Genomic DNA, 25,597 nt, shown 5'->3' with positions numbered 1-25,597 from the left:
ATTCATATTACCTAAAGAAGAATGGAAGTTAACATTTACTGAGTTAATAAAATATTCCATATATTTTATCAGCAAACCCCCTACAGTCTATCTTTAAATTAGATCTTAAACCTATCCATTTCTACCACCCACATTGCTAACATCCCCAAACTAGTCAGCTTTTTAAAATATCCTCTTAACAGGCCTCCCTTCTTTTTTCACATTTTCTCATGCTCACAGTAAAATTCAAACTCCTTACCAAGGCCTAGAAAGCCCTCCAAGCTCAGGCCCCCACTGACCCTCAGACCTCACCTCACACCCCTCCCCTCTCAGCTCACTCCCCTACCACAGCCATACTAAGCTTCAAGCTGTTTCTGGACTATAGTAAGTCTGTTTCCACCTGAGGCTTATGCCCTTGATGTTTCCTCTGTGGGGAGTGTTTTTTGCCCTATACACCTAGGAAGAATGCTCCCTCCATTAAGATTCTTAAACATTCCCTTTTTAGAGAGACCGTCCCTCACGACCCTATCTAAAGTAGCACCATCTGACTCAGTCTCCTTTTACGATTGTATTTTTCTTCATAGCATTTATCACTATCTGTTGTTACATTATTTAGTAATTTGCCTAGTTACTTACTGTCTGACTCCTTAAGTAGAACATTAGCTTCCAAATGGCAATTACCTTATCTATCATGTCACTCCTATATCTCCAGCCTATGACAGTGCCTGGCATATAGAAAACACTCCATAAATATCTGTTGAATAAATGAATTCACATTAACAAGTAGATCTCATTCTCCCAATTTTACAGGAAAGCAAACCGAGTTTCAAAGAACTAAAGAAACTTGTCCAACATAACAAAGTTGTTAATTGATGGTGCTAAAACAGAAACCAGGTCTGACTCTAAAGTTCTACCACACCATTTTAAACTTTCTACACCAGGAATAAGTGAATTCTTTCAGAAGGTGTAGATAATAAATATTTCAGGTTTTGTAGGATATGCAGTCTCTACTGCAACTACTTCAAGTCCGTCATTGCCGTATGAAAGCAGCTATAAAAAATGTAAATGAATGCGCATAGTTGAGTTCCAATAAATCTTTATTTACAAACTAGGGGTTAAATACCATTCAAGACCATAAATGGCACAACTGAATACTAATAAATATGGTTATAATTATTATTAATTAGGAGAAAACAGAAATCTTTCAATTTAAGCACATTTCTGGGCATGTAACAGATCTGGTGCCCCCCTGCAATGACCAGGCTATGAATAAGATAAATAAATTCAAAGGTATCAAAAGTTATCCGAGAGGCTGGGAAATTTAGGCTAGATTGAGGTTTATTTATATATTGACTTGTGGAAGACTATTACTTCAAAATCACTGAATATTAAAGTTGTGAGAAACAAGAAAAGCCAAACCACTTATTTTAGAGAATATTAGTTACAAAGCCACCACTAAGCTCTGGGATCCCAAATACTAGTACCTTTTGAAACAAAAGCAATGAATGATTTTTTACGTCAAAACTGTTTGACTAGGAGTAAACAAAAGGCCATTGCAACTTCTGAAAAATTAACTATTAATAAATCCAAAAGTTGTTAAAATACCTATCAAAAAAGAAATCACAAGAGGGGATTAAATCATCCACTGACTGTTCTTCAAAACTGCCACTGATCAAAGTCCAGTTCATACAGCAAGTCCCAAACAGGTCATCTGTGACACAGTTGAATGACAGGATGAAAGGAAGAACACAAGGTCATAATTAATGGAGTTCTCACCTAATAGTTATTTTAACAACTTTTACCAAGAAGAGTTCATCTTCAGGGTTGGGATATAAAAGTGCTAGCAATATATCTGACAGAAAAAGTGATGGGATACCAATCTGTGCTCCCTTAAAAAACTGGTATCCTTTCCAACCCAAAGGAGTGATTCTAATGATAAAGGTTTAGGCCACACATTTAAGAAGGAGGTAATGGGTGGATAATTTGGGGACCACCTCCAAACCCCCCATTGGTAAATATACCCTTTGTAAAAGATAAAGCCAAGACCTGGGGGTTAGGCCATGTTAAGTTCCAACTGCAGCTCTTTCCCTTGTTCATTACAACAACCGGGTTAAGTTATTTAAAATCTTTGAGCCTCGGGGTGCCTGGGTGGCTCAGTCAGTTAAGCATCTGCCTTTGGCTCAGGTCATGATCTCAGGGTCCTGGGATCCAGCCCCGCATCAGGCTCCCTGCTCAGTGGGGAGTCTGCTTCTCCCTCTCTCTGCTCATGATTTTTCTCTCTCTCTCAAATAAACAAAATCTTTTTAAAAAATTAATTAATTAATTAAATCTTTGAGCCTCAGCTGATCTTTTGGGATAATAGAACCTGCTTCCCAAGTTCGTGAGGATAAAATTAAATGAGATTAATTTATAGGAAGTTTAGTACACTACCCGAACCATATTAAGCACTAAAATTACTAGTTCCCATCCCCCAAATCCCTTTTTCCTAATAATCCCAAATAAAAAATAAAACATTAAGAATCATTCTTCTTGGGGCACCTGGGTGGCTCAGTGGTTAAGTGTCTGCCTTCTGCTCAGGTCATGATCCCAGGGTCCTGGGATCGAGCCCTGCATCGGGCTCCCTGCTCGGCGGGAAGCCTGCTTCTCCCTCTCCCACTTCCCCTGCTTGTGTTCCTGCTCTCGCTGTGTCTCTCTCTGTCAAATAAATAAATAAAATCTCTAAAAAAAAAAAAAAAAAGAATCATTCTTCTTAGTTATCATTTAAAATTCCTGGGTGGCTCAGTCAGTTAAATGTCTGCCTTCAGCTTGGGTCATGATCTCAGGGTCCTGGGATGGAGCCAGCGCAGGGCTCCCTACTCAGCAAGGAGTCTGCTTCTCCCTCTGCCTTTGCCACTCCTGCTTGTGCTCTCTCCCTCTCTCCCTCTCTCTCAAATAAATAAAATCTTTAAAAAAATAAATAAAATAAAATTCAAAATTATACTTCTTTCCACAGAACCCAAAAGTAGCTACTAATTATTTGCCAATTCATTTAAAAGTCTTGATCTTTCTTTCAATATCACTGATATTTACCTAACTGAATGTTCACTATCCCATATAACTGTCAACTTCTATTTTCCCCAAACTGAATTGCCATCAACTCCCTTCATTATATTTGCTTCACTTCTGAGCTATCACTAAAGTCAATGTCCCTGCTAGGAATGCCCTTTTCACTTTTTTCATCTAAATTAGATAATCTTTTTTATTTAACTCACTTAACTTCTACACTCTCTTAAAGCCTTTCTAAGGAAACCCAGATACATCAGAGCAATCTGCCACCTTTAAATCACTCGAATGTTTTATTTTTCCGTTTCAGATCACAACATCCTCAATACCCTTATAATAAAACAACGGAAGTTTACTAGGTAGGTACCTAATACAAGGAAAGATCGTGAAATCTTTCTGTGAGGAACACAAGGAAACACAAAGACTAGTATCAGACCAAAGACTTTGCAACTGCAGCTGTTTATTAAATGCTGGTTTGTGGGCTGCTAAAGTTCCCAAGGACACAGCTGTCAAGTACATTTCTTCTGGATGAGAAATAAGTAATAAGAGTACCATAAATCCTGGTACTTTTTAGAGGAAAGTAAGGAACAGCAGGAAATGACTGCTCAGAACCACACGAGAAGCTTTTCCAGACTAGATTTACCCAGTCCTGCTCCCCACCTACAGTAACAGAATGGAGTAGACAGGGGATGATGCAGATATCACAGCATGCAGAAGCTCCCAGGTAAGTCCAACAGTATCTCACACTTTTGGACTCACTGGCCTACTTACTAAATTATTTAAACACGACATACTATTTTTGATCATTTACAAATCTTTAGAATAGGTCTGAAATTTATTTTACTATTCAAAGTCAAACCTCTAAGAATTGAATTTTAAAAAAATCCAGTAGTGTGCATTTCAGAACTCAGTCACTGCTGAGAATTTTGGGCACAGTGAAATAAATGAAATGCATCTGCCATTATCACTTTATCTGTTGCTATAAAATAAAGCCATTTCCTAATAGTCAAAAATAAAATTACCTGTAGCATTAAGACTACTGTTTTCACCACATTCCACTGTGATTTTCTGCCATCCACAATCACGGTAAATCCTCTAGCCTTACACTTTTCACTGAAACAAACAAACAAACAAAATACAAAGTATTAAAACAGGCTTCACACTTTATTCTTTATAATCCTAAATAAAGTCTATAGCTTAATCGTATATGGAGCAGCATTAATCTCACTTGGTTTGGTTTACACTGTCATTAATAAAATTCTTCAGGGTATCCTTTCAGTTTCTTCAAGAAATTTGATTTTTCTCATTTTAGGAAGCATTGACAATTTACAAACTAATTTGGCAAGAAAATTACTCTAAAGGTACAGGAAGTCAATGTCTTAAAAAGAGAAGAAATCAGAGCAACATTCAGTCTCAAGAGCCTTTCAATTTCTTCATTTATAAAATGGGATTCCAGTGAAGTATGTATGTAACTAATGACTGCCAAGTGCATACATACTTCTTGCCTCTCCTTCCTGCCAGAAGTAGAAGTGATAGTTTAAAACAGGTAGAAAATAGGGGCACCTGTGTGGCTTAGTTGGTTAGACATCTGCCTTTGGCTCAGGTCATGATCCTGGGGTCCTGGCATCGAGCCCCGCATTGGGCTCTCTGCTCAGTGGTGAGTCTGCTTCTCCCTCTCCCTCTGTGATCTCTCTCACTTTCACTCTCTCTCAAATAAATAAAATCTTTAAAAAAAAAAAAAAAACAGGTAGAAAATAGAGTAAGCTATTACTAAACCTTTGGAAATGGATTTCTTGGTGTTCTTTTGGGAAAATTTAATGAAATGAGGTAGTACTTGGTCTATATAGTAGTTGAAAACTTGAATACACCATGTCTGAACATACACCCCCCTCATCTTTGCATTCTCAGTTCCTTGACCAGCAAAATATTATCTTGAGTGTCAGAATATGTTATTACTACACATTACATCCAATTATTCAAGTATTAACTAAACACTTCCCAGAAGCCTACCCTAGTAAAATACAGCAACTACACTAAAAAACTCCATGCTAAAGACCAAACTCCATAACTACTTTATGATTATTATTTTTTTACTTATAAAATGAATTCAATGCAAGGATCTCAAGTGCTCTCTCTCCAATACAGAAGAAACTGCAGTTTTACTTAGCAGAGCAAGGATTTGGTAGTGAAACCTCTCCACACTCAAAGTTCTATCAATCGCATACATTATAGGAAAGGTAATCAGCAAACCGTTTCCTAAGATTTAAATCCAACAATCCTGAGGATTTTACTAATCCTGCTTTACTTCCTCCAAGTTTTCACATCAGCCTCAAGAGGGTTCTTGGAGAAGTGATGTCTAAATCTACCAAGCAACAGTAAAGTTACAAGTATGAGGATGGTACTGCTAAAGATTTATAAGAACAGGGGCCTCTGTAGGCAGGGATAGAAGCTGAGCTTCCAAAGAAAAAGGGAACTGTTCAAAAGATGACACAAACTGAAATATATGTTCATACAAAAAACGTGCACACAAATGTTCACAGCAGCATAATTCCTAACAGCCAAAAGTAGAAACAACTCAAATGTCCATCAATGATGAACAGAAAAACAAAATATGGTAATCTATATATAATGGAATATTATTCACTATAAAAATGAATGAAGTACTGGGGCGCTGGGAGGCTCAGTCAGTTAAGTGTCTGCCTTCAGCTCAGGTCATCTCAGGGTCCTGGGATTGAACCCCACGGCAGGCTCCCTGCTCAGCAGGGAGTCTGCTTCTCCCCCTCCCCCGTGCTCCTGCTGTGGATCTTTCTCTCTCTCTTACATAAATAAATAAAATCTTTTTTTTTTCAAACAATCTTTTTTTTTTTTAAAGATTTTATTTACTTATTTATTTGACAGAGACAGCGAGAGAGGGAACACAAGCAGTGGGAGTGGGAGGGGGAGAAGCAGGCTTCCCACTGAGCAGGGAGCCCGATGTGGGGGGTTCGATCCCAGGACCCTGGGATCATGACCTGAGCCGAAGGCAGACGCTTAACGACTGAGCCACCCAGGCACCCCATAAATAAAATCTTAAAAAAAAAAAAGGGTACTGATATATGTTACAACATGGATAAACCTTGAAAACATTATGCTAAGTGAAAGAAGTCAGACACAAAAGCCCACATATTGTACGATTACATTTATATGAAATGTCCTGAATAAACAAATACACAGAGACAGATCATACAGATCAGTAGCTGCCAAGGGCTAGGAGGAGAAAAGAATGGGGAGTGACTGCTAATGGGTGCAGCATTTCTTTTTGGCCCAATGGATGAGTGTGTGTAATGGTCACACAACCTTGTCAATATACTGAAAACCACTAAACTGTACAATTTAAAAAGTTGATGTTTAAAGTATGTGAATTATAACTCAATAAAAAAATGCTGAAGTACTCCATTTTTGGATTTTGCATTTTAAAATAAAGGACTAAGTATTCTTTGGTGGGGGGAATGTGAGGCAATACAATGATCACTTTGGATTAGCAAGAGCATATAAAGACTTGCTTGGGGAAGGCAAATCTGACATCTAATTGCAAACTATAGGATCAGGTAAGGAGGAAATTCTTGGAGTTCCTCACCAACAAGACATCTAGGAAGACCACTATAACTTAGGTAGGATACAAGTAACTTAGGTAAGGATACCTCACCAAAAGAGACCAACCTAGGTAAGGCAGCTGGCTATTGGGTGGTCTTCAGAGAAGTAAAAGCAACTCAGGGTCTCTACCAATGCCTTATGGAAATTTGCAGGAGGGGAAGATAAGACACACAGAGTTGTCCAGTAGAAGGCTTCCCTTTCTGGTACTACAGCCAAGAGAAGTGTGCCATCCCCATAATTTGGTACTTTCTTCTCAATTGGCATCTGCTTCTCAGAGATACAGGTTACACGACCATTTTGTTAAAAGAAGTTTTACACGAATAACACATTTTTATTTCAAAGCACACTCTAAATTAATCTGTATATTAAGAGAAAGAAAATAATGAAGCTTGCAAATACCATCTGCAGTGATCTTAAGGGCATAAAGTACTCTAAATTTATCTTTTAGGGTACTTAAAAACAGCCTTAATCATAATTTTCTCACATTTTACTAAGATAATGAAAATACATACACAACTGAGAGATACTATTTGAAAACTGCAAGACCAAATGATCTTTCAACTACATGAAAGGATTGTTTTACTTTTTTTTTTTTTACTTCATTCCTATAAGTGGAATGATAGTTTCAAGTATTTTTTTTTTTAAAGATTTTATTTATTTATTTGACAGAGAGAGAGAGCACAAGCAGGGGGAGCAGGCAGAGGGAGGACCCTGGGATCCCAGGGCCCTGGGGTCACGACCTGAGCCAAAGGAAGATGCTTAACCGACTGAGCCACCCAGGCGCCCCTCAAGTATTTTTTAACATTCTTAATTTAGAAGCATGTTCTGTCCTTTATAAAAGGGTATGTGAGAGGAGCTGCAGTACTAGTATTAATGAAAACTCCTATTGCTTTTAACATGTTTATAATTACATCTAAAGAACAATAACAAAAAAATCTATTAATACCTATCTCCTTGTTCCTCCCCCATTAGAGCCTTTCAAGGGTGAGGTGGCTGAGTTTAAAACTACTATTAAAAGAGGAGAGGCTCCTTAACAAGCCCACTCACTTTGATTAGAAACAGACTGTCAATGGATTTCTCGGGTTCAGTACACTGTAGCTCTTCACTAATTTCTTTGATTACAACTAAGGGTTCCTTCTTTTCCACTCATACAGCTCTGCTTACACTTATATTATGGCAACTAATTTCACTTATGCTTTTCTTGTAATTACTTGTTTACAATTTATCTTCATTGGATAACATGCTTCCAGAAAGTGAGGATGTTATCTTACTGATATCCTGGCAGCTTTTAGCACAGTGCATTAAACAGAGATGGCCTTTAGAAATGTTAGAGGGAGGGCGCCTGGGTGGCTCAGCTGTTAAGCGTCTGCCTTCAGCTCAGGTCATGATCCCAGGGTCCTAGGATCGAGCCCCACATCGGGCTCCTTGCTCGGCGGGGAGCCTGCTTCTCCCTCTCCCACTCCCCTTGCTTGTGTTCCCTCTCTCGCTGTCTCTCTCTGTTAAATAAATAAATAAAATCTTTAAAAAAAAAAAAAAAAAGAAGAAATGTTAGAGGGTGCACTACACATCACTCCCTAGTCAGAAAGCAACAATGGCTTTCCTTCTCCTTCAGAACTGAAGCCTTTACCATGGCCTACCAGGTCCTCTAAGATCTGATTCTGGCCTCTCTCATCTGACCACAGTTCTACAACTCTGGACCTCTCTCAAACTGCTCCCACCATACTACCTCCTTGCTGATCTCACAATGTGTTGAGTCTGCTCCTGCCTCAGGTTCTTTGCACTAACTGCTCTCTCTGTCATAAATGCTCTTTTTAAGCTTAAATGCTCTTCCATTTGATATATGTACGGCTTGCCCCTCACTTCCATTATTTCTGGTAAAACATCATCCTATCATTTTGTAAAATATTGCCACACATGCCATCTCTCTTAACTCTTTACATGCTTTGTCTTTATAGCATTCATGAACATCCAATATATTGTGAATTTATTTGTAATATTAGTTGGATCATTACGTATCCGTGCATAATAAGGGCGGGGACTGGGTGTCCTTTGTTCACCCATTTCCTCAGCACCTGGAACAATGAGGAGCTCATTATACGGTCTCACATATTTACTGAGTGACTAAAGACTTATGATCTTAATGTCTATGTGATTTTTGGCAAATTATTAAACCTCTGCATTCTAATGTTTATTCTGTAACATAAATGAGTTTTTCTACAATTAGGAAGAACTGACTTAAGATTCAAGTTTGAATTTTAAAAAAATCAAAACTTGAAAAAAATGGAAAGGTAACTTTAGATTTTGAATCATTACAGAATCAACAGTAATCTAATCAAGATTAATCTGGGCAAGTACTTGGCATATTTCTAGAAAAAATTTAAGAATGGAGAAAGTGGTTAGTCTAGATGATTGTTAACGTACTTTCCAATCCTGATGATGTTCCATGATTCTACAATTGGATGATCAATAAGCTAGAAAATATTGATTTTAAATACAGGTATTTTATTTTTATTGTACTTTGCTTTACTGCACTTCACAGATAACTACATTTTCTACAAATTGAAGGTTTGTGGCAACCCTGCATCCATCAACTCTATAGGCGGCATTGTCCCAACAGCATTTGCTCACTTTATGTCTCTGTGTCACATTTTAGTAATTCCCGTAATATTTCAAACTTCAAATTATTATATTTGTTGTGGTGATCTGTGATCTTTGATGTTCCTATTATAATTCTTTTGGGGTGCCACAATCCATACCCATGTAAGATGGAGAACTTACTAAGTGTTACGTGTTCTGACTGTTCTACCTACTGGTTGTTCCCCCGTCTCTCCCTCTCTTTTGGCCTCCCTAGTCCCTGAGACACAATAATACTGAAATTAGGCCAATTAATAACCCTTCAGTGGCTTCTCACTGTTCAAGTGAAATGAAGAGTCTCATGTCTTTTACTCTGAAACAAAAGCTAAAAATGATTAACCTTAGTGAGGAAGACATGAGGAAAGCTAACACAGGCTAAAAGCTAGGTTTCCTGCACTAGTCAGCCAAGTTGTAAATACAAAGGAGATATTTATGGAAGGAAATTAAAAGTGCTACTCCTGTGAACAAATGAACAATAAGAAAGAAAAACATTCCTATTGCTAATATGGAGAGAGTCTGAGTGGTCTGGATAGAAAACCAAACCGGCCACAACATTCCCTTAAGTCAAAGCCTAATCCAGAGCAAGGCCCTAACTCTCTTCAATTCTAGGAAGGCTGAGAGAGGTGAGGAAGCTGCAGGAGAAAGTCTGAAGCTAGCAGAGGTTGGCTCATGAGGCTTACGGAAAGCTGTCTCTATAATGTAAAAGTGCAAGGTAAAGCAGCAAGTGCTGATATAGAAGCTGCAGAAGTTCTCCACCAAAACATCTAGCTAGGATCATTACTGAAAAGTGGCTACACTCTACAACAGATTTTCAAGGTAGACAAACAACCTTCTATTGGAAAAATATGCCATCTAGAACTTGTACAGCTAGAGAGGAGAAGTCAAGCCTGGCTTCAAAACTTCAAAGGACAGGGGCGCCTGGGTGGCACAGTCAGGTAAGTGACTCTTGGCTTTGGCTCAGGCTGTGATCACAGGGTCGTGAGATTAAGCCCCATGTCTGGCTCCATAATCAGCATAGAGTCTGCTTAAGAAAAACTCTCTCCCTCTCCCTCTGTCCCCCACCACCAAGGGAAGGGGCATGCTCTCTCATGTGCACTCTCTCTCTCTAAAATAATTAAATCTTTAAAAAAAAAAAAACGGACAGACTGACTCTCTTGTCAGAGGCTAATGCCGCTGGTGACTAAATTGAAGCCAACGCTCATTTACCATTCCAACAATCCTAGGGCCCTTCAGAATTATGATAAATCAGGGCACCTGGGTGGCTCAGTTAGGCGATTGACTCTTGATATCAACTCAGGTCTTGATCTCAGAGTCGTGAGTTCAAGCCCCAGTGGGCATGGAGACTACTTAAAAAAAATTAAAAAATAGAAAAGGATTATGCTAAATCTACCCTGCCTACACTCTATAAATGAAACAACAAACTCTGGATGAAACTACATCTGTTTACAACATGGTTTACTGAAAAGGTTTAAGCTCACTATAGAAATCTACTACTCAGAAAAAAAAAAAGATACCTTACCTTTTAAACTATTACTGCTCATTGACAATGCATCTGGTCACCTAAGAGCTCTGATGGAGATGTACAGTGAGATTAATGTTGTTTTCATGCTTGCTAACATGACATCCATTCTGCAGCCCATGGGTCAAGGAGTAATTCTGACTTTCAAGTCTTATTATTTGAGAATATTTCATTAATCTATAGCTGCCAGAGACAGTGATTCTTCTGATGGATCTGGGCAAAGTAAATTGAAAGCCTTCTGGAAAGGATTCACCATTCTAGATGTTATTAAGAACATTCATTGATTTATGGGAAAAGATCAAAATATCAATATTAACAGAAGTTTGGGAGAAGTTGATTCCAACCCTCACGAATGACTTAGGGATTCAAGACTTCAGTGGAGGAAGTAAATGCAAATATGGCTTTTCTGTGATATTCACTTCATTGCAGTGGTCTAGAACTGAACCTGCAATTATCTCCAAGATTTGCCTGTATATACTGAATATACTGTTGAAAGAAAGTGTTAAGACAAAGTTTTCAGTATTTCTTTTATAATACTGTATTATTTCATATGTTAATTATCAACTGTGCTAGATTTAGGTTAAATATGAATAAATACTAACACTTATCAATAGATACTGCGCTGTGATTACAGCACAGGTGGCTGCAAAGCAGAATTAGAAACACAGGCTAGCAGCCCAACTGCCAGGTTCTAAAACCCCCTCTAGCCCTGATTTACCACATGCTCTTGGTCAAGATACCTAAATTGCCAACTCTTTCTGTCTCAGATCCCTCATACACAAAACAGGGATAATGATGACTGTACTCATAAGTTTGTTATGAGAATTATATGACTTAACGTTATTTGTTACTTCCTTAAATATAAGATATTCTTTTCATATATGCCTCCCACTCATCATCCATAAGTAAATCCTCAGGTCCATTTGAATCTAAAGTCCTAAAAAGGAAAGTAAGACCAGCCTAGACAAACTTCTTATCCATCAAAATAGTTTCTACTGAGCCACCAACTTCAGTATGCTTATTTGCTTTTCCAAAAAATGTAAGCTGTTCTGAGAATGGTCAGTTACTAGGTCCAGTCAGCCCACATTTGAGAAACTGAAGTAGTAAAATAAAAAGCAGAAACCCATACTCATAAGCTATACTGACCACTGACTGAAGAATGAGGTAGTACACTGAGCTATGAAAAATACAAATTATAGTTTCTCCCCTCAAGGAGTTCAGAATCACTTAGTGCCTACTTTATACTCATAGACATTACATTATTTAATGTTACTAGGGAAACAATATATGCTTTTGAAATTTAAAAAAAAGTAATACAAATAATAAATGTAAAAATAAATAAAAATTTGGGTGCCTGGGTGGCTCAGTCACAGTTAAGTATCTGCCTTCGGCTCAGGTCATGATCCCGGGGTGCTGGGATTGAACCCCACATTGGGCTCCTTGCTCAGCGGGGAGCCTGCTTCTCCTCTCCCTCTGCCCCCCACTCATGCTCGCTCTCTCGCTCTCTATCTCAAATTAATAAAATCTTTAAAAATAAATAAATAAATAATAAAAATTTCAGAACCATCATTAAACACATCATGGTTAAACTCCTAAAGAATCAGAAACAGCAAGGGCTGTAAGTTTAGATAACAGCAGAATCTGGAAAAGATCTACATAAAGGAGCTAATAAAATTTAGTGTGAAAGGAGCACCTTAAAGAGCCTAAGGAATACAGAGCATAAAGAATATGAGCAAAGGCACCACATATTAATTTGAGAAAGTTTCTTAATTTCTCTGCCCTTTTTCATCTATGAAATAGAAATAATATTATCTTATTATTTTGAAAACTGAGTTAATACAAGTACTTAAAACTAAGTGCTTTGCATAATAAGTGTTCAAGAAATATTAACTGGAAAGGTGAGTCGAATCATGTAAGGTTTTGGCATAGCAGTTAAGAAGGCTGAAAGACTGCTTTTGAGAGCAAAGACCTGTCTTTCCTGCCTTCACAATGCACGACGTACAAAATAAATGTCTACCGAATTGAATTCACCGTGCAGTAAGAAGAGGAGGAGGTCATAGAAAACTGGGAAGGAAGAAATTGTTGTTTCAGTGAAATTAATCCTGTTTTATGTGCAAAGTGGTAAGAGAATAGGGACAGAGAAGTTAGCTTGGCTATTGTTGTACTAGTCCAGCTTGACAACTTAGCCATCCCTTGACGTGAACTTAAGCATATGAAAAGAAAGAGAAAGGAAAGAAAAATAAAAACTACATGGCAAAGAAAGTGAATACTGGCTTAGCAGTTCCATTTTAAAACAGCACATTATAAATTTTCAATACATATATGTTGAATGAGTGAGATGACTATTAAAAAAAAAAACACTCATCAAGAGCATAAAGGGGCACCTGGGTGGCTCAGTCAGTTAAACGGCTGCCTTCAGCTCAGGTCACGATCTCAGGGTTCTGGGATCGAGCCCCACATCAGGCTCCATGTTCAGAGGGAAGCCTGCTTCTCCCCTGCCTGCCGTTCCCCCTGCTTGTACTTGCTCGCTCTCTCTCACTCTTTCTGTGTCAAATAAATAAATAAAATCTTAAAAAAAAAAAAAAAAAAGGAGCATAAAGCATGTTAAGGGACACCAGGGTGGCTCAGTCAGTTAAGTGTCCTACTCTTGATTTCAGTCCAGGTCAAGTCCTGTGTCAGATTCTGTGCTGTATGTGGAGTCTGCTTAAGATTCTCTCTCTCCCTCTGCCCCTCCCCAGCCCCTCCTTGCTCACTTTCCCTCTCTAAAAAATAAAAAAATCTAAAAATTAAAAACAAAACAAAAAGCATGTTCAAAGCACTTAACCACAGTACTTTGAAGTAACTCTAAGGTCAATACAATTATAACCCCATTTGCTAAAAGTACATTTCTTAAGGAGGAAAAGGGAAGGTGCTGGCTCAAACCTCCTTGGAAGCAAGTCCCATTAAAAAAATATATATATTAAATAAAGGGGGGGGAGCCATCCCAGTCACACTCTCACAGACTATACTGAACATTCCAAAATCTAAGAAGACAAATCCATGATCAATTAAGGGTGTTAGACTCATATTCAAATTATCTTTTAATTGCTCTGCAGAGTCCTATAAGCTCCAAGAAGGCTCCTTAAAAGTGAGGGAGGGGGCAATGCAGTGGAAGTGGAGTTTGAGAAGGGAAGATGATGAGCAGAAACAGCTGTGGACCTCCATTTCTATCTGTTTTATAAATTTGGCTTCTGTGTCAGATTTTCTTTGAAGAAAAATGTCCATAGTTAGATCTTTTATAAATTCTGAACATACAGAATATATACCTTACAGAATACTAGTAGTTACATAGTCCAGAAGGGAGTGGCATGATATATTTCAAGTGCTGAAAGGAAAAAAAAAGAACCTACAACCAAGAATACCCTACCTAGCAAGACTATCACTTAGAATTGAAATATAAAGAGTTTCCCAGACAAACAAAGTTAAAGGAGTTCATCACCACCAAAACAGTTTTATGAGAAATGTCAAAGGGCATTCTTTAAGTCAAAAACAAGACAGCATAACTAGAAGAAAATTATGAGAAAAGTTCACAGGTAAAAGTAAACATATAGTAAAACTAGCAGATTATACTTACTTATAAAGCCACTATCAAGATTAAAACACAAAAGTAGTAAAATCAATTATATCCACAAAAATTCCAAGGAATACACAAAATAAACGGATATAAAATATGACATCATATACATAAAATATGGGGGGGGTAGTAAAAATTTAGCGCTTTTAGAATGTGTTCTAACTTAAGCAATTATCAACATAGACTGCTATACATAGGGGATGTTACATATAAACTCAATGATAACCACAAATCAAAAACCTATAATAGATAAACAAAAGAATAAAGAGAAAGGATTCCAAGCAGAACACTACAGAAAGCCATCAAATCACAAGAGAGCAGAAGAAAGGAACAGACAAGAACTACAAAAACAGGGCGCCTGGGTGGCTCAGTTGGTTAAGCGACTGCCTTCGGCTCAGGTCATGATCCTGGAGTCCCTGGATCGAGTCCCGCATTGGGCTCCCTGCTTGGCAAGGAGTCTGCTTCTCCCTCTGACCCTAACCCCTCTCATGTGCTCTCTCTCATTCTCTCTCTCTCAAATAAATAAAATCTCTAAAAAAAAATTAAAAAAAATAAAAATAAAAAAAAGAACTACAAAAACCATCAGAAAACAATTAACAAAATGGCAATTAAGTACATACCTATCAGAATTACTCTAAATATAAATTGACTAAATGCTCCAATCAAAAGACACTGGGTGACTAAATTGATTTAAAAAAAAAAAAAAAAGCTGCCTACAAAAGACTCACTTCTGACCTAGACACATACAGACTGAAAGTAAAGGGATGGAAAAGGTTATTCCAAGCAGAAGGAAGCAAAAAAGAAAAAAAACACTGGGATAGCAATACTTACATCAGACAAAATAGACTTTATTTATTTATTTATTTTTAAATGTTTTATTTATTTATTCATGAGAGTCAGAAAGAGAGAGAAAGGCAGAGACAGAGGGAGAAGCTGGCTCCCCGCCTAGCAGGGAGCCCGATGCGGGACTCGATCCCAGGACCCTGGGATCATGACCTGAGCCAAAGGCAGACGCTTAACCATCTGAGCCACCCAGACGCCCAGACAATATAGACTTTAAAAGAAAGACTGTAGCAAGAGACAAACACTGGCCATTACATAATGATAAAAGGATCCATCCAACAAGAGAATGTAACAATTGTAAATATCTAGGTACCCAACATAAGAGCATCTAAGTACATATAACAAATTTTAACAGACATAAAGGGAGAAAATGACAGTGATGCAATAATAGTAGAGGACTTTAACAACCCACTTACATCAATGGATAGATCATCTGAACATAATTACTAACAAGGAAACAATGGCTTTGAATGACACATTAGGCCAGATGGACCTCAAAAATATATACAGAACAATCCATCCAAAAACAGCAGAATACATATTCTTTTCAAATGCACATGGAACATTCTCCAGGATAGATCACATGTTAGGTCACAAAACAAGTCTCAATAAATTTAAGAAGACTGACATATAAAGCATCTTTTCCTACCACAACAGTATGAAACTAGAAATCAATTACAAGAAAAAAACTAGAAAAAACACAAACACACAGAAGCCAAGCATGCTACTAAACAACCAATGGGTCAACGAAGAAATCAGAGAAAATAAAAAAATACATGAAGACAAATAAAAACAAAAACACAACAGTACAAAATCTTTGGGATGCAGCAAAAGCAGTTCTAAAACGGAAGTTCTTAATGATACAAACCTACCTCAAGAAACATGAAAAATCTCAAATAAACAATCCAATCTTACACGTAAAGGAATCAGAAAAAGAACAAACAAAACCCAATGTCAGAAGGAAGAAAATGATAAAGATGAGGGTGGAAATAAATAAAATAGAGACTATAAAAAAAATTAGAAAAGGTCAAAGAAAACAAAGAGCTGATTCTTTAAAAAGATAAACAAAATTGATAAACCTTTAGCTGGACTAATCAACAAAAAAAGGGAACTCAAATAAAATCAGAAAGGATAAAGGAGGACAACTGACACCACAGAAATATGAAGAATTAGGGGGCGCCTGGGTGGCTCAGATGGTTAAGCGTCTGCCTTCGGCTCAGGTCATGATCCCAGGGTCCTGGGGTCGAGCCAAACATCGGGCTCCTGGCTCAGCAGGGAGCCTGCTTCTCCCTCTCCCTCTGCCTCTCTCCCTGCTCATGCTCCCTCTCTCTCTGTATCTCTGTGTCTCAAATGAATAAATTAAAAAAAAAAAAATATGAAGAATTAGGAGATAACGCTATAAATAATTATATGCCAACAAATTAAACAACCTAGATGAAATGGATCAACTCCTAGAAACAAACAATTTTCTAAAACTGCATCAGGAAGAAATAGAAAATTTGGACATACTGATTACTAGTAACAAAACTGAATTGGTAATCAAAAAACTCCCAAACAAACAAAAGTCCAGGACAAGATGGCTTCGCAGGTAAATTCAACCAAATATCTAAAGAGTTAATACCCATTCTTATCAAACTATTCTGAAAAATATAAGAGGAAGGAAAACTTCCAAATTCATTCTGTAAGGCCAACATTATCCTGATACCAAAACCAGATAAAGATAATACAGAAAAAGAAAAATATAGGCCAATATACCTAAAGAACGTGGATGCAAAAATCCTCAACAAAATATAAGCAAAGCACATTTAATAATACATTAAAAGGATTATTCACCATGACCAAGTAAGATTTATTCCAGGGATGAAAGGATGGTTTGATATTTGCAAATCAATCGATGTTATACCATGACATTAACAAGAGAAAGGATAAAAACTGCATGATTATGTCAATAGATGCAGAAAAAGCATCTGACAAAACACAACATCTGTTCATGATAAACATTATCAACAAAGTGGATTTAGAGGGAACATACCTCAACATAATAAAGGCCATATAAGAAAAACCCACAGCTAAAATCATATTCAATGGTGAAAAATGGAAAGCATTTCCTTTAAGATCAGGAACAAGACAAGGATGTCTACTCTCACCACTTTTGTTCAGCATAGTACTGGAAGTCAGCAATCAAACAAGAAAAAGAAATAAAAGACATCCAAACTGTTAAGAAAGAAGTAAAACTGTCATTATCTGAAGATGTCATATACAGAAAATTCTAAAGATGCCACCAAAAAACTATTTGAAGTAATACATGAAATCAGTAAAGTTGTAAGATACAAATTAATATAAAGAAATCGGTTGATTTTCTATACACTAATAACAACACAGAAGAAAGAGAAATTTAAAAAACAATCTTGTACATTGGCTTTAGCAACATACTTATGGATATGTCTTCTCAGGCCAGGGAAACAAGAGCAAAAATAAACTACTCGGACTATGTCAAAATAAAAAGCTTTTGCACAGCAAAGGAAATCATCAACAAAACAAAAAGGCAACCTAGGGGAAACTATTTGCAAGGGATATATCCAATAAGGGGTTAATATCAAAAATATATAAAGAACTTCTATAACTCAACACCAAAAAAAAGTAATATGATTAAAAAACAGGCAGAAGACCGGAACAGACTGAGCCACCCAGGCACCCCATAAGCATGCATTTTTTTATTACAAACTTAATCACAAGCTGAATGTGTCTTCTGGAACTTAGCCTCAATGACATGTTCCTCCAGTGTCACTAGAGGAAAACCTAGCATGTTCATGAAAAAAGTTTGTTAAGTCTCTAACCTCTAATTCTTGCTTAAGCATTTTTCATGGATAATTCTATCAGTAATTTGTGCAGTATATTCCAACTTCAGAACCTCACCTCACCTAAGATTCAACTATACTAAACTCTATTCATTTGAAATATGAAGATCTCTGGATTGGTGTCAGCAATGATAGATTCTAGTCCCAGCTCTACTACTAACTAGCTGTATAATCCTGGGCAAGTAACTATAACCTGAGTCTCAATTCCCTCATCTACATAATAAGGCAGTTGGTTCAGATGGCCTCTAAGTTCACTAATCACATGTAACCATCTATGAATTATGCATACTTTTTCAGAATTTGTTAGCTGTATGTCTAGCTGGTATCATTTACCTAGAAACAGTTTGTTATCTAATGGTGAATAATACAAATTAGCATTCAGCTCAGAGGATGAGGAAGGTTATTCAATACTAACACAGCACACTGTCAGTTCTGCTAACTTTCCTTCCCAGAAAGTAAAAAAAAATTTGAAAATTCTCACTTGAAGACCTCTATTTCCCCAATACAGGAAAAAAAACAATCAGCAAGAGAATCATTAAATTACAAGCCAATATTGGAAGCAGGTATGATTTAAAGTCAGTGGTTCTAAAATATAGTTTTAACCCTATACTCTGCAAGGTGGTTTAAAACGAAATAATCCATTTTATCAATAATGCAAATAAAGGAAGAATACAAAGAACTGTTCGACTAAAATGTTTAAAATTCATTATCTGGAGCTCAAGAGCATTAAATAAGAGAGAATTTTGTTCCAAAACCACCTCTATATTTTACAAACAAAAGGTCTGTCCTCATTCGCATTCTTTATTACAGCGGATTGCAAATCTGACTGCAAATAAGAATTATCTGGGAAGCTTAAAGGATTATAAAGGATTTTTTTAAGATTTTATTCACTTATTAGAGAGAGCAAGAAGAGGGGGGGGGGGGGGGGGGTGAGGGAGAAAGAGAAAGAGAATCCCAAGCAGACTCCACACTGAGCATGGAGCCCGACACAGGGCTTGATCCCAGGACCCCAAGATTATGACCCAAGCCAAAATCAACAGTCGGACGTTTAACCAACTGAGGCACCCAGAAGCCCGAAGGATGTACTTTTTAAAGATTTTAAGTAATCTCTACACCCAGTGTGGGGCTCGAACTCACAACCCCAAGATCAAGAGTTATATGCTCCACCAACTGAGCCAGCCAGGCACCCCATTAAAAGACTTTTTTAAAAAAACATCTGATGAGCAGACCTCCCAAGAACAACTCGATCAGAATCTCTGGAGAGCATTAGAATTTTGAAAAAAAAAAATCTCCAGATGATTCCAACATGCAGTAAGACTTCAGCCTCCAAATATCACATATGGAAGAGGAAATTGGGGAGGGAGCTTATTTTTGTTGTTGAAGTGATGGGGAGGCTCAAGCAAAAAGCAAAGTTTGTTTTGTCTTCACCCAAGAAATACAAAATCCAAGGATCTTCAATTAAAACATAAACATTTTTTGCATTTTTAAAAATAAAAATGTTTTGAATTCCTAATAGCCTTTACTCAGTATATTAAAACCTACAGGTTTATATCTATATAGTGAAATAGTTATTTAAATAAAAGACGCTTTCTACTAAATTCACTTCTCTGTGTTTTCTCAAGTTGCATGGTACAGAGATGCTCAGTCTTTGTGTTCCTTAGAAGTTGACAATGCATACGTTTTGGAAATCTGTATCACATTATCCAGTGCATTAAGAGCATATAATAATTCTTTCATCTGCTGTTGTATCAGAAATGATTGATTCTAGTGTTTTTAATTATAATTTCACTAATAAAAGCAGGTGACATAGCAACATACACCTTAATAACAGGAAACATTAGTAAGTGAATGACAACATATCAAAATTTTTAAAAAGACACCTTTAGAGTCACCTTGGAATGCTGAGTAGATAGTCTAAGGTAACACTCAGCTCATCCATATTTGTCTGTTCCAGGCATAATGGAATTGTCAGAATGAGGCCACTCCGTCTGTCCTTTCCTCCTATTAGAAAAAAAAGATATAAATACAACATGTAATAGATATTAAAGCACTAAATAAATATGTTTGGGTCCAATGTTATAAAGCAAATAGTACTTAAGATATAAGTAAAAAGAACTATCTAATAGCTGCTTATTTTATATATTATAAATGTTTATAGTAGTATAGCAAAATTATACCAAATTTAGAAAGAATAAGAGAAAAAAATTCACCCATGAAATCTTCACTTAAACACAGCAATTATCATTCTGTTTAATTTTCTTCCATTTAGGCTGCTTCTTAATGTAATCAATTCATCAAGCACCTACTGTACACCTAGCACTATAAGCATTTACAAGTAAAGTAAATTTCCAATCAACCCAGGAAGAAAGGCTTTACATCCTAAGAAATAACAGTTATGAAATATGAGTTTATCTGCTAGGGTGTGTTGTATATATATAAAGTATTACAAAAAAGGATTTAGAAAAATTAGAAAATGATAAGAGCTGTGATAAAGGTGAAAAGCTTTGTAGAAAAGTTAAGACTTAAAAAAATAGGTAGAATTTATAAACCAAGTTAAAAGAGTATTAGAGTATTCTGTGATGAGGAATGATCTGAGTGAACTCACAGAGGTCAGACAGGACTTCTATTCACAAGGCAAGAAAAAGACCTGCCCAGCTAAGAAGAGCACATGGGACCTGGTTGTAGAAGCCTGAAAGCTGGGCAGTGGAACATACTCGCATTTCGTGGATGCTCAAGCCCTCTTCAATCTCCCATAAGCATTAAAATCTAACTAATACTTTTATACACACATATCTTCTTTGAAAGTTCCCCATGTGACTGACTTTGACACTGAAGTCCATTCTCTGACACAACTGACATTTACGGCAATTTTAGAAGCTTAAAAAACAGCAAATATTAAAGGTAAAAATTCTATATGATCTCTAGAAATCTATCACTAAAAACTGAAAGCTGTGAAGTGAAAAAAACAACTACTATGAATGACATGAGGGCAATTCATGATGGACCAACCACAAATGATTTTCTTTTATTAGGTTAACCATATAAATTAATAATATTCAACCAGTTTGTTTAATCTGAATAAATATAATTTCAAATGGTTGAACTTAAGAGATAATCAATAGTGACTTCAACTACTCATGGTTTTTGTTCAGGTTTTATTTTTTTTTAATGAATTGCACCCATGGTTTTCAAGCTGAACCCCCCAAATGATTTTGGTTTGAAAAGTTTTTCTCTATTACTAAAAAAAGCTGAAAACTATTGGTTGAAATAATTAATAGTCAATAGAGAAAGTCAAGAAGGGTGGGCTAAGGGAAATTTCATTTGCTCCTCAAAAACTGGTAAGCTTTACGCCTGCATTAAACCAAATGTGCAAAAAGGTTCATATCTGAACTGTAGCATTCTGACCCACTGTGGACTTGTCTTCAGAGGACAGTTCCAACATTCAGGACTACATTTAACCTCATGTCCTCAGCTTTCACCAAGGAACAATAAAATAATTACTAGAGTAAATGAAAAAGAGGGCAGAAGCCAAGAGAAAAAAAAACCTTCAAGATAGATATGGCTGGGGCGCCTGGGTGGCTCAGTCGGTTAAGCAACTGACTCTTGGTTTCAGCTCAGGTCATGAACTCAGGGTCTTGAGATCAAGCCCCAAGACTGGCTCCATGCTCAACGGGGAGTGTGCTCAAGGATTCTCTCCCCCCGCCCTTGCACACACCCACACCCTCTCTGTAAATAAATAAAATCTTTTTTAAAAAAGTAAATATGGCCAACAGAGTGAAATGCTGCACATAGATAAGTGTCATAAAGATGCAAAAATGTCACTGATAAAGATTACAGAAGAATAATAATATCCACTCTTGGCAACAGTGTGGGCAAACAGATATTTTCTTACACTGGTGGGAGAAACAGAAATTGAAACAATATTCTTAGAGGGTAATCCAACAAAACCTAACACAAATTTAAATGTAAATTCTCTTTAACAGCTCCACTTACGAGAATTTATACTGCTGAACTTGTACAAAGTACACGAACAATGAATAAGAATGTTTCCTGTAACGCCATTAATATCAGAAAAGAATGGAGAAAACATAAGCGTCAACTGGTACGGAAAGAAGTTGTATTTGAAAAAAGGAAATACATTAAATAAGGAAACAAGAATACTAGTGGAATTCAATATCTTATTTTGTCCTTTATAATCTACACTAGAAAAACATACCAATTCAAAGAGAGATACAAGGGCACCTGGGTGGTTCAGTTGGTTAAGCAACTGCCTTTGGCTTAGGTCATGATCCTGGAGTCCCAGGATAGAGTCATGCATCGGGCTCCCTGCTCAGCAGGGAGTCTGCTACTCCCTCTGACCCTTCCCCCTCTCATGCTCTCTATCATTCTCTCAAATAAATAAAAATCTTTAAAATAAAATAAAATAAAAACAAAGAGAGATACAATATACTTTTAAAAAAGGATGCTGGTAGCTTAATGATCAAGACAATTACGAAAGGATCTAAAGAAAAAAAGAAATAAAAAGCAAGATAAAAAAAGTCCAAGTAACCCTAAACAGGCAGGCCATAATACCTATTCCAAAGCATGTGCAAATTTACTCAATGATCCTTAATTCCAGAAAATCGCTATACCCAATGTACCATGTCCCTGCTCTCACACTAATAAAGTATCTTGCAGCTTCTCTTTGATTCTTAGCTGATACATACTTTAGGTTAATAACCAGATAAATTCAAGCCTATATAACCCAGTTTGAACAGTAAAAAGTGAAAACCATGTAACTGGTATTTCCTAATTCCTGCAAGTGCACTGAAACTATCTCACAGGAAGATGGAAGACAAAAGCTAGGATGCAAGATATCATAAAAACTAATTCTATATTTCAAAAACAATTATTTAGGTGCTGGTTAGTCAATTATTCTTGGCCCGTATTATTTCATTTTTATATAAAAAGATATGACATCTACCTTGTACAGGTCATTTTAATCAATTTACAGAATAAATATTGGCCTGCCAAGTACCAACAGTGAGAGGTGGCTCGCACAGCTATCCATTCTGACTAAAAGAGGTCTCAGAAATAAAAGGTCTCTGAAATGAAACCTTCACAGAAAAATGCATTTCTGTCAAACTTATCAAAGAAAAAAGTTTAAACAAAACTATACATCAAACACTTCCAATTTTAAGAAGAAAGCATACCTGAAAGGAACGCAAGTTTTTTCTTCAGGATGGGTAATATTACTGAGGCCTCCATTTTACTCCAGTAAACTTTCTCACTTCTGAAAACAAAGAAAGTTAAATGTTAACTACAAGATAATAATTATTCTGTGAAATACATACTTATGATGGCTTATCCCAGGGGGTCTCAATTTCAGCATTACTGACATTTTGAGTCAGATTATTTATTTTTTTAAGAATTATTCTGTGCATTGCATTTAGCAGCATCCCTGGCCTCTACTCATTAGAATACAAATAGCACTCCCCCTTTCAAGCTGTGACAACCAAAATGTCTCTAAACATTGCCAAATATTCTCTGGTAGGCAAAAATCACAGCTGGTTGAGAATCACTAGCTTAACTGTTTTTGTTTGTTATTGTTTTGTTTTGTTTTTTTAAGTAGGCTCCACGCCCAACATGGCACTCTAACTCAGGACCCTCAGATCAAGAGGCACATGCTCTACCAACTGAGCCAGCCAGGCGCCCCACTGGCTTAACTCTTTTCCGGAGCAGTACTCTTGGGGTAGAACAGTGTCTGGTACATAGCAGTAAGTAATTCAATAAATTCTTGTTAAATAAAGGATTGAATCAATTACTCAAAGAGGCAATCTTTTCTCTAGTGCTCTCCTTATTAATTATACAGCTTAATTCCAAATATCTGACTCTTTCGGTTCCACTATTATTAAATGGCTATCTCTAATTTCTCATATTTTTGCTTCTCCATATCACATGGTAACACATCTTATGTTTACCTCAATATATTTCCTAATAGACCGTTTCAATTTTTGTCCCCACTGTTACCGTCTCCATCTCTCCACATTCTGAATTTTTTTTTAAATCTCCAGGGAAAAATTTGATTAACCCAGCTGATGATCTCTTCCTATCAAGCTATAATTAACTGTTCTTGGTTTAGTTTTCTAGTGTTCACTTGGCCACAGCCAGGGGTTATGCCTAAATACAAAATACAATAAATATTCATACAGCAAGGCCTAAGGACAAGACAGTTTCTTGTCTTGTGCAGGCATCTGGAGGCTTAGCCAGCCCGGTATACTAATAAAACAGGATTTTGAGGAGAGCAGGACATTTAAAACAAAACAAAACAAAAAAATCAAAGGTTCAATTATATTATCCACCTATACTTAGCTGCATGTCTGAGAGTATTCTCCAGCACATTTTATCCTTCCCTTCCCCATCCCACCTCACAGTGACCCACCATCGCAATATACTGTGACAGCTCCTTGCAATACCCCACGACTTTGCATTGTATTTAGTGAAGCCATACTCATTTTTTTAACAGCCTCCTTTTTTAATTGAGATATTAACTGACATGTGTACAATATGATTCACTATTTGCATACATTGCAAAGTGATCACAGTAAGTCTAGTTAACATCCCTCACCATAATTACAAAATTTTTTTATGACAACTTTTAAGACCTACTCTCTTAGCAATTTCAAATATGCAATAAAGTATTATAAACTATAGTCACCACAAAGCATACTTTTGAAAATAATTTTCAAGCAGAGTAGAAAATGTGACTCCATATGAAAATATATTACTTATTCAGCAAAAATTAGCTATGAATGTATCCCATTTCAGATACTGTGTTATCAGCTGGAACTAAAAACTCAAGTCATAGCCCTGCCCTAAAAAAAAAAAAAAGTCTTTTAAGGAAAAAAACTCAGGTATTAACAAAAAAAGATGTGGTCTTAATATTTGTCAAATAATGACTAAACAAGATTACTTAAAGAAATATATTATTTTACAGCTTCTGTGTATACAAAAAAAAATTACCATTATTTGTACCTGTCTACAAAGAAAAAATCACTATCAAACTAAATAGGATATATTTTTCAAGTTTTATTCTTGAATATTTGTTTGCAATTTGTTCATTTTTGTTCTACATTGGCCCCGGCTGACATACAACTAGTAGGAAACATGATGGAAAAGCTCACATTATACATTTTAAATCTAAAACCAGTAGCAAGAGCGCCTGGATGGCTCCGTCGGTTGAGTGTCTGCCTTTGGCTCAGGTCATGATCTCGGGATCCTGGGATGGAGCCCCACAGCAGGCTCCCTGCTCAGTGGAGAGCCTGCTTCTCCCTCTCCCTCTGCCCTCCCCCCAACTTGTGCTCTCTCACTCTTTCTCACTCTATCTCAGGTATATAAAATCTTAAAAAATAATAATAGGGGCGCCTGGGTGGCTCAGTCGTTAAGCGTCTGCCTTTGGCTCAGGTCATGATCCCAGGGTCCTGGGATCGAGCCCCG

The 25,597-nt window shown here is 36.8% G+C and overlaps 1 protein-coding gene across 7 annotated transcripts in view; it reads right to left on the bottom strand.

Moving 5' to 3' along the window:
* SESTD1 (SEC14 and spectrin domain containing 1) overlaps positions 1–25,597 on the bottom strand; it is a 148,393-nt gene that overhangs the window by 77,379 nt on the left and 45,417 nt on the right. For 6 of the 7 annotated variants that reach the window (XM_032407174.1, XM_032407165.1, XM_032407193.1 and 3 more), the window contains exons 2-4: positions 23,314–23,393; positions 20,014–20,122; positions 4,044–4,134 (exon numbers count right to left, since the gene is read on the bottom strand). In XM_032407174.1, the coding sequence (XP_032263065.1) occupies positions 4,044–4,134; positions 20,014–20,122; positions 23,314–23,368 (255 nt within the window). In that variant the 5' untranslated portion in view covers positions 23,369–23,393. Of the gene's footprint in view, positions 1–660; positions 734–4,043; positions 4,135–20,013; positions 20,123–23,313; positions 23,394–25,597 lie in introns of those variants that run through there. The other variant, XM_032407212.1, reaches the window with a different exon arrangement.

The sequence above is a fragment of the Phoca vitulina genome, unplaced genomic scaffold, assembly GCF_004348235.1.
Source record: "Phoca vitulina isolate PV1807 unplaced genomic scaffold, GSC_HSeal_1.0 scaffold1, whole genome shotgun sequence".
Classification (NCBI taxonomy): domain Eukaryota; kingdom Metazoa; phylum Chordata; class Mammalia; order Carnivora; family Phocidae; genus Phoca; species Phoca vitulina.
This window is presented reverse-complemented; position numbering and strand designations above follow the sequence as displayed.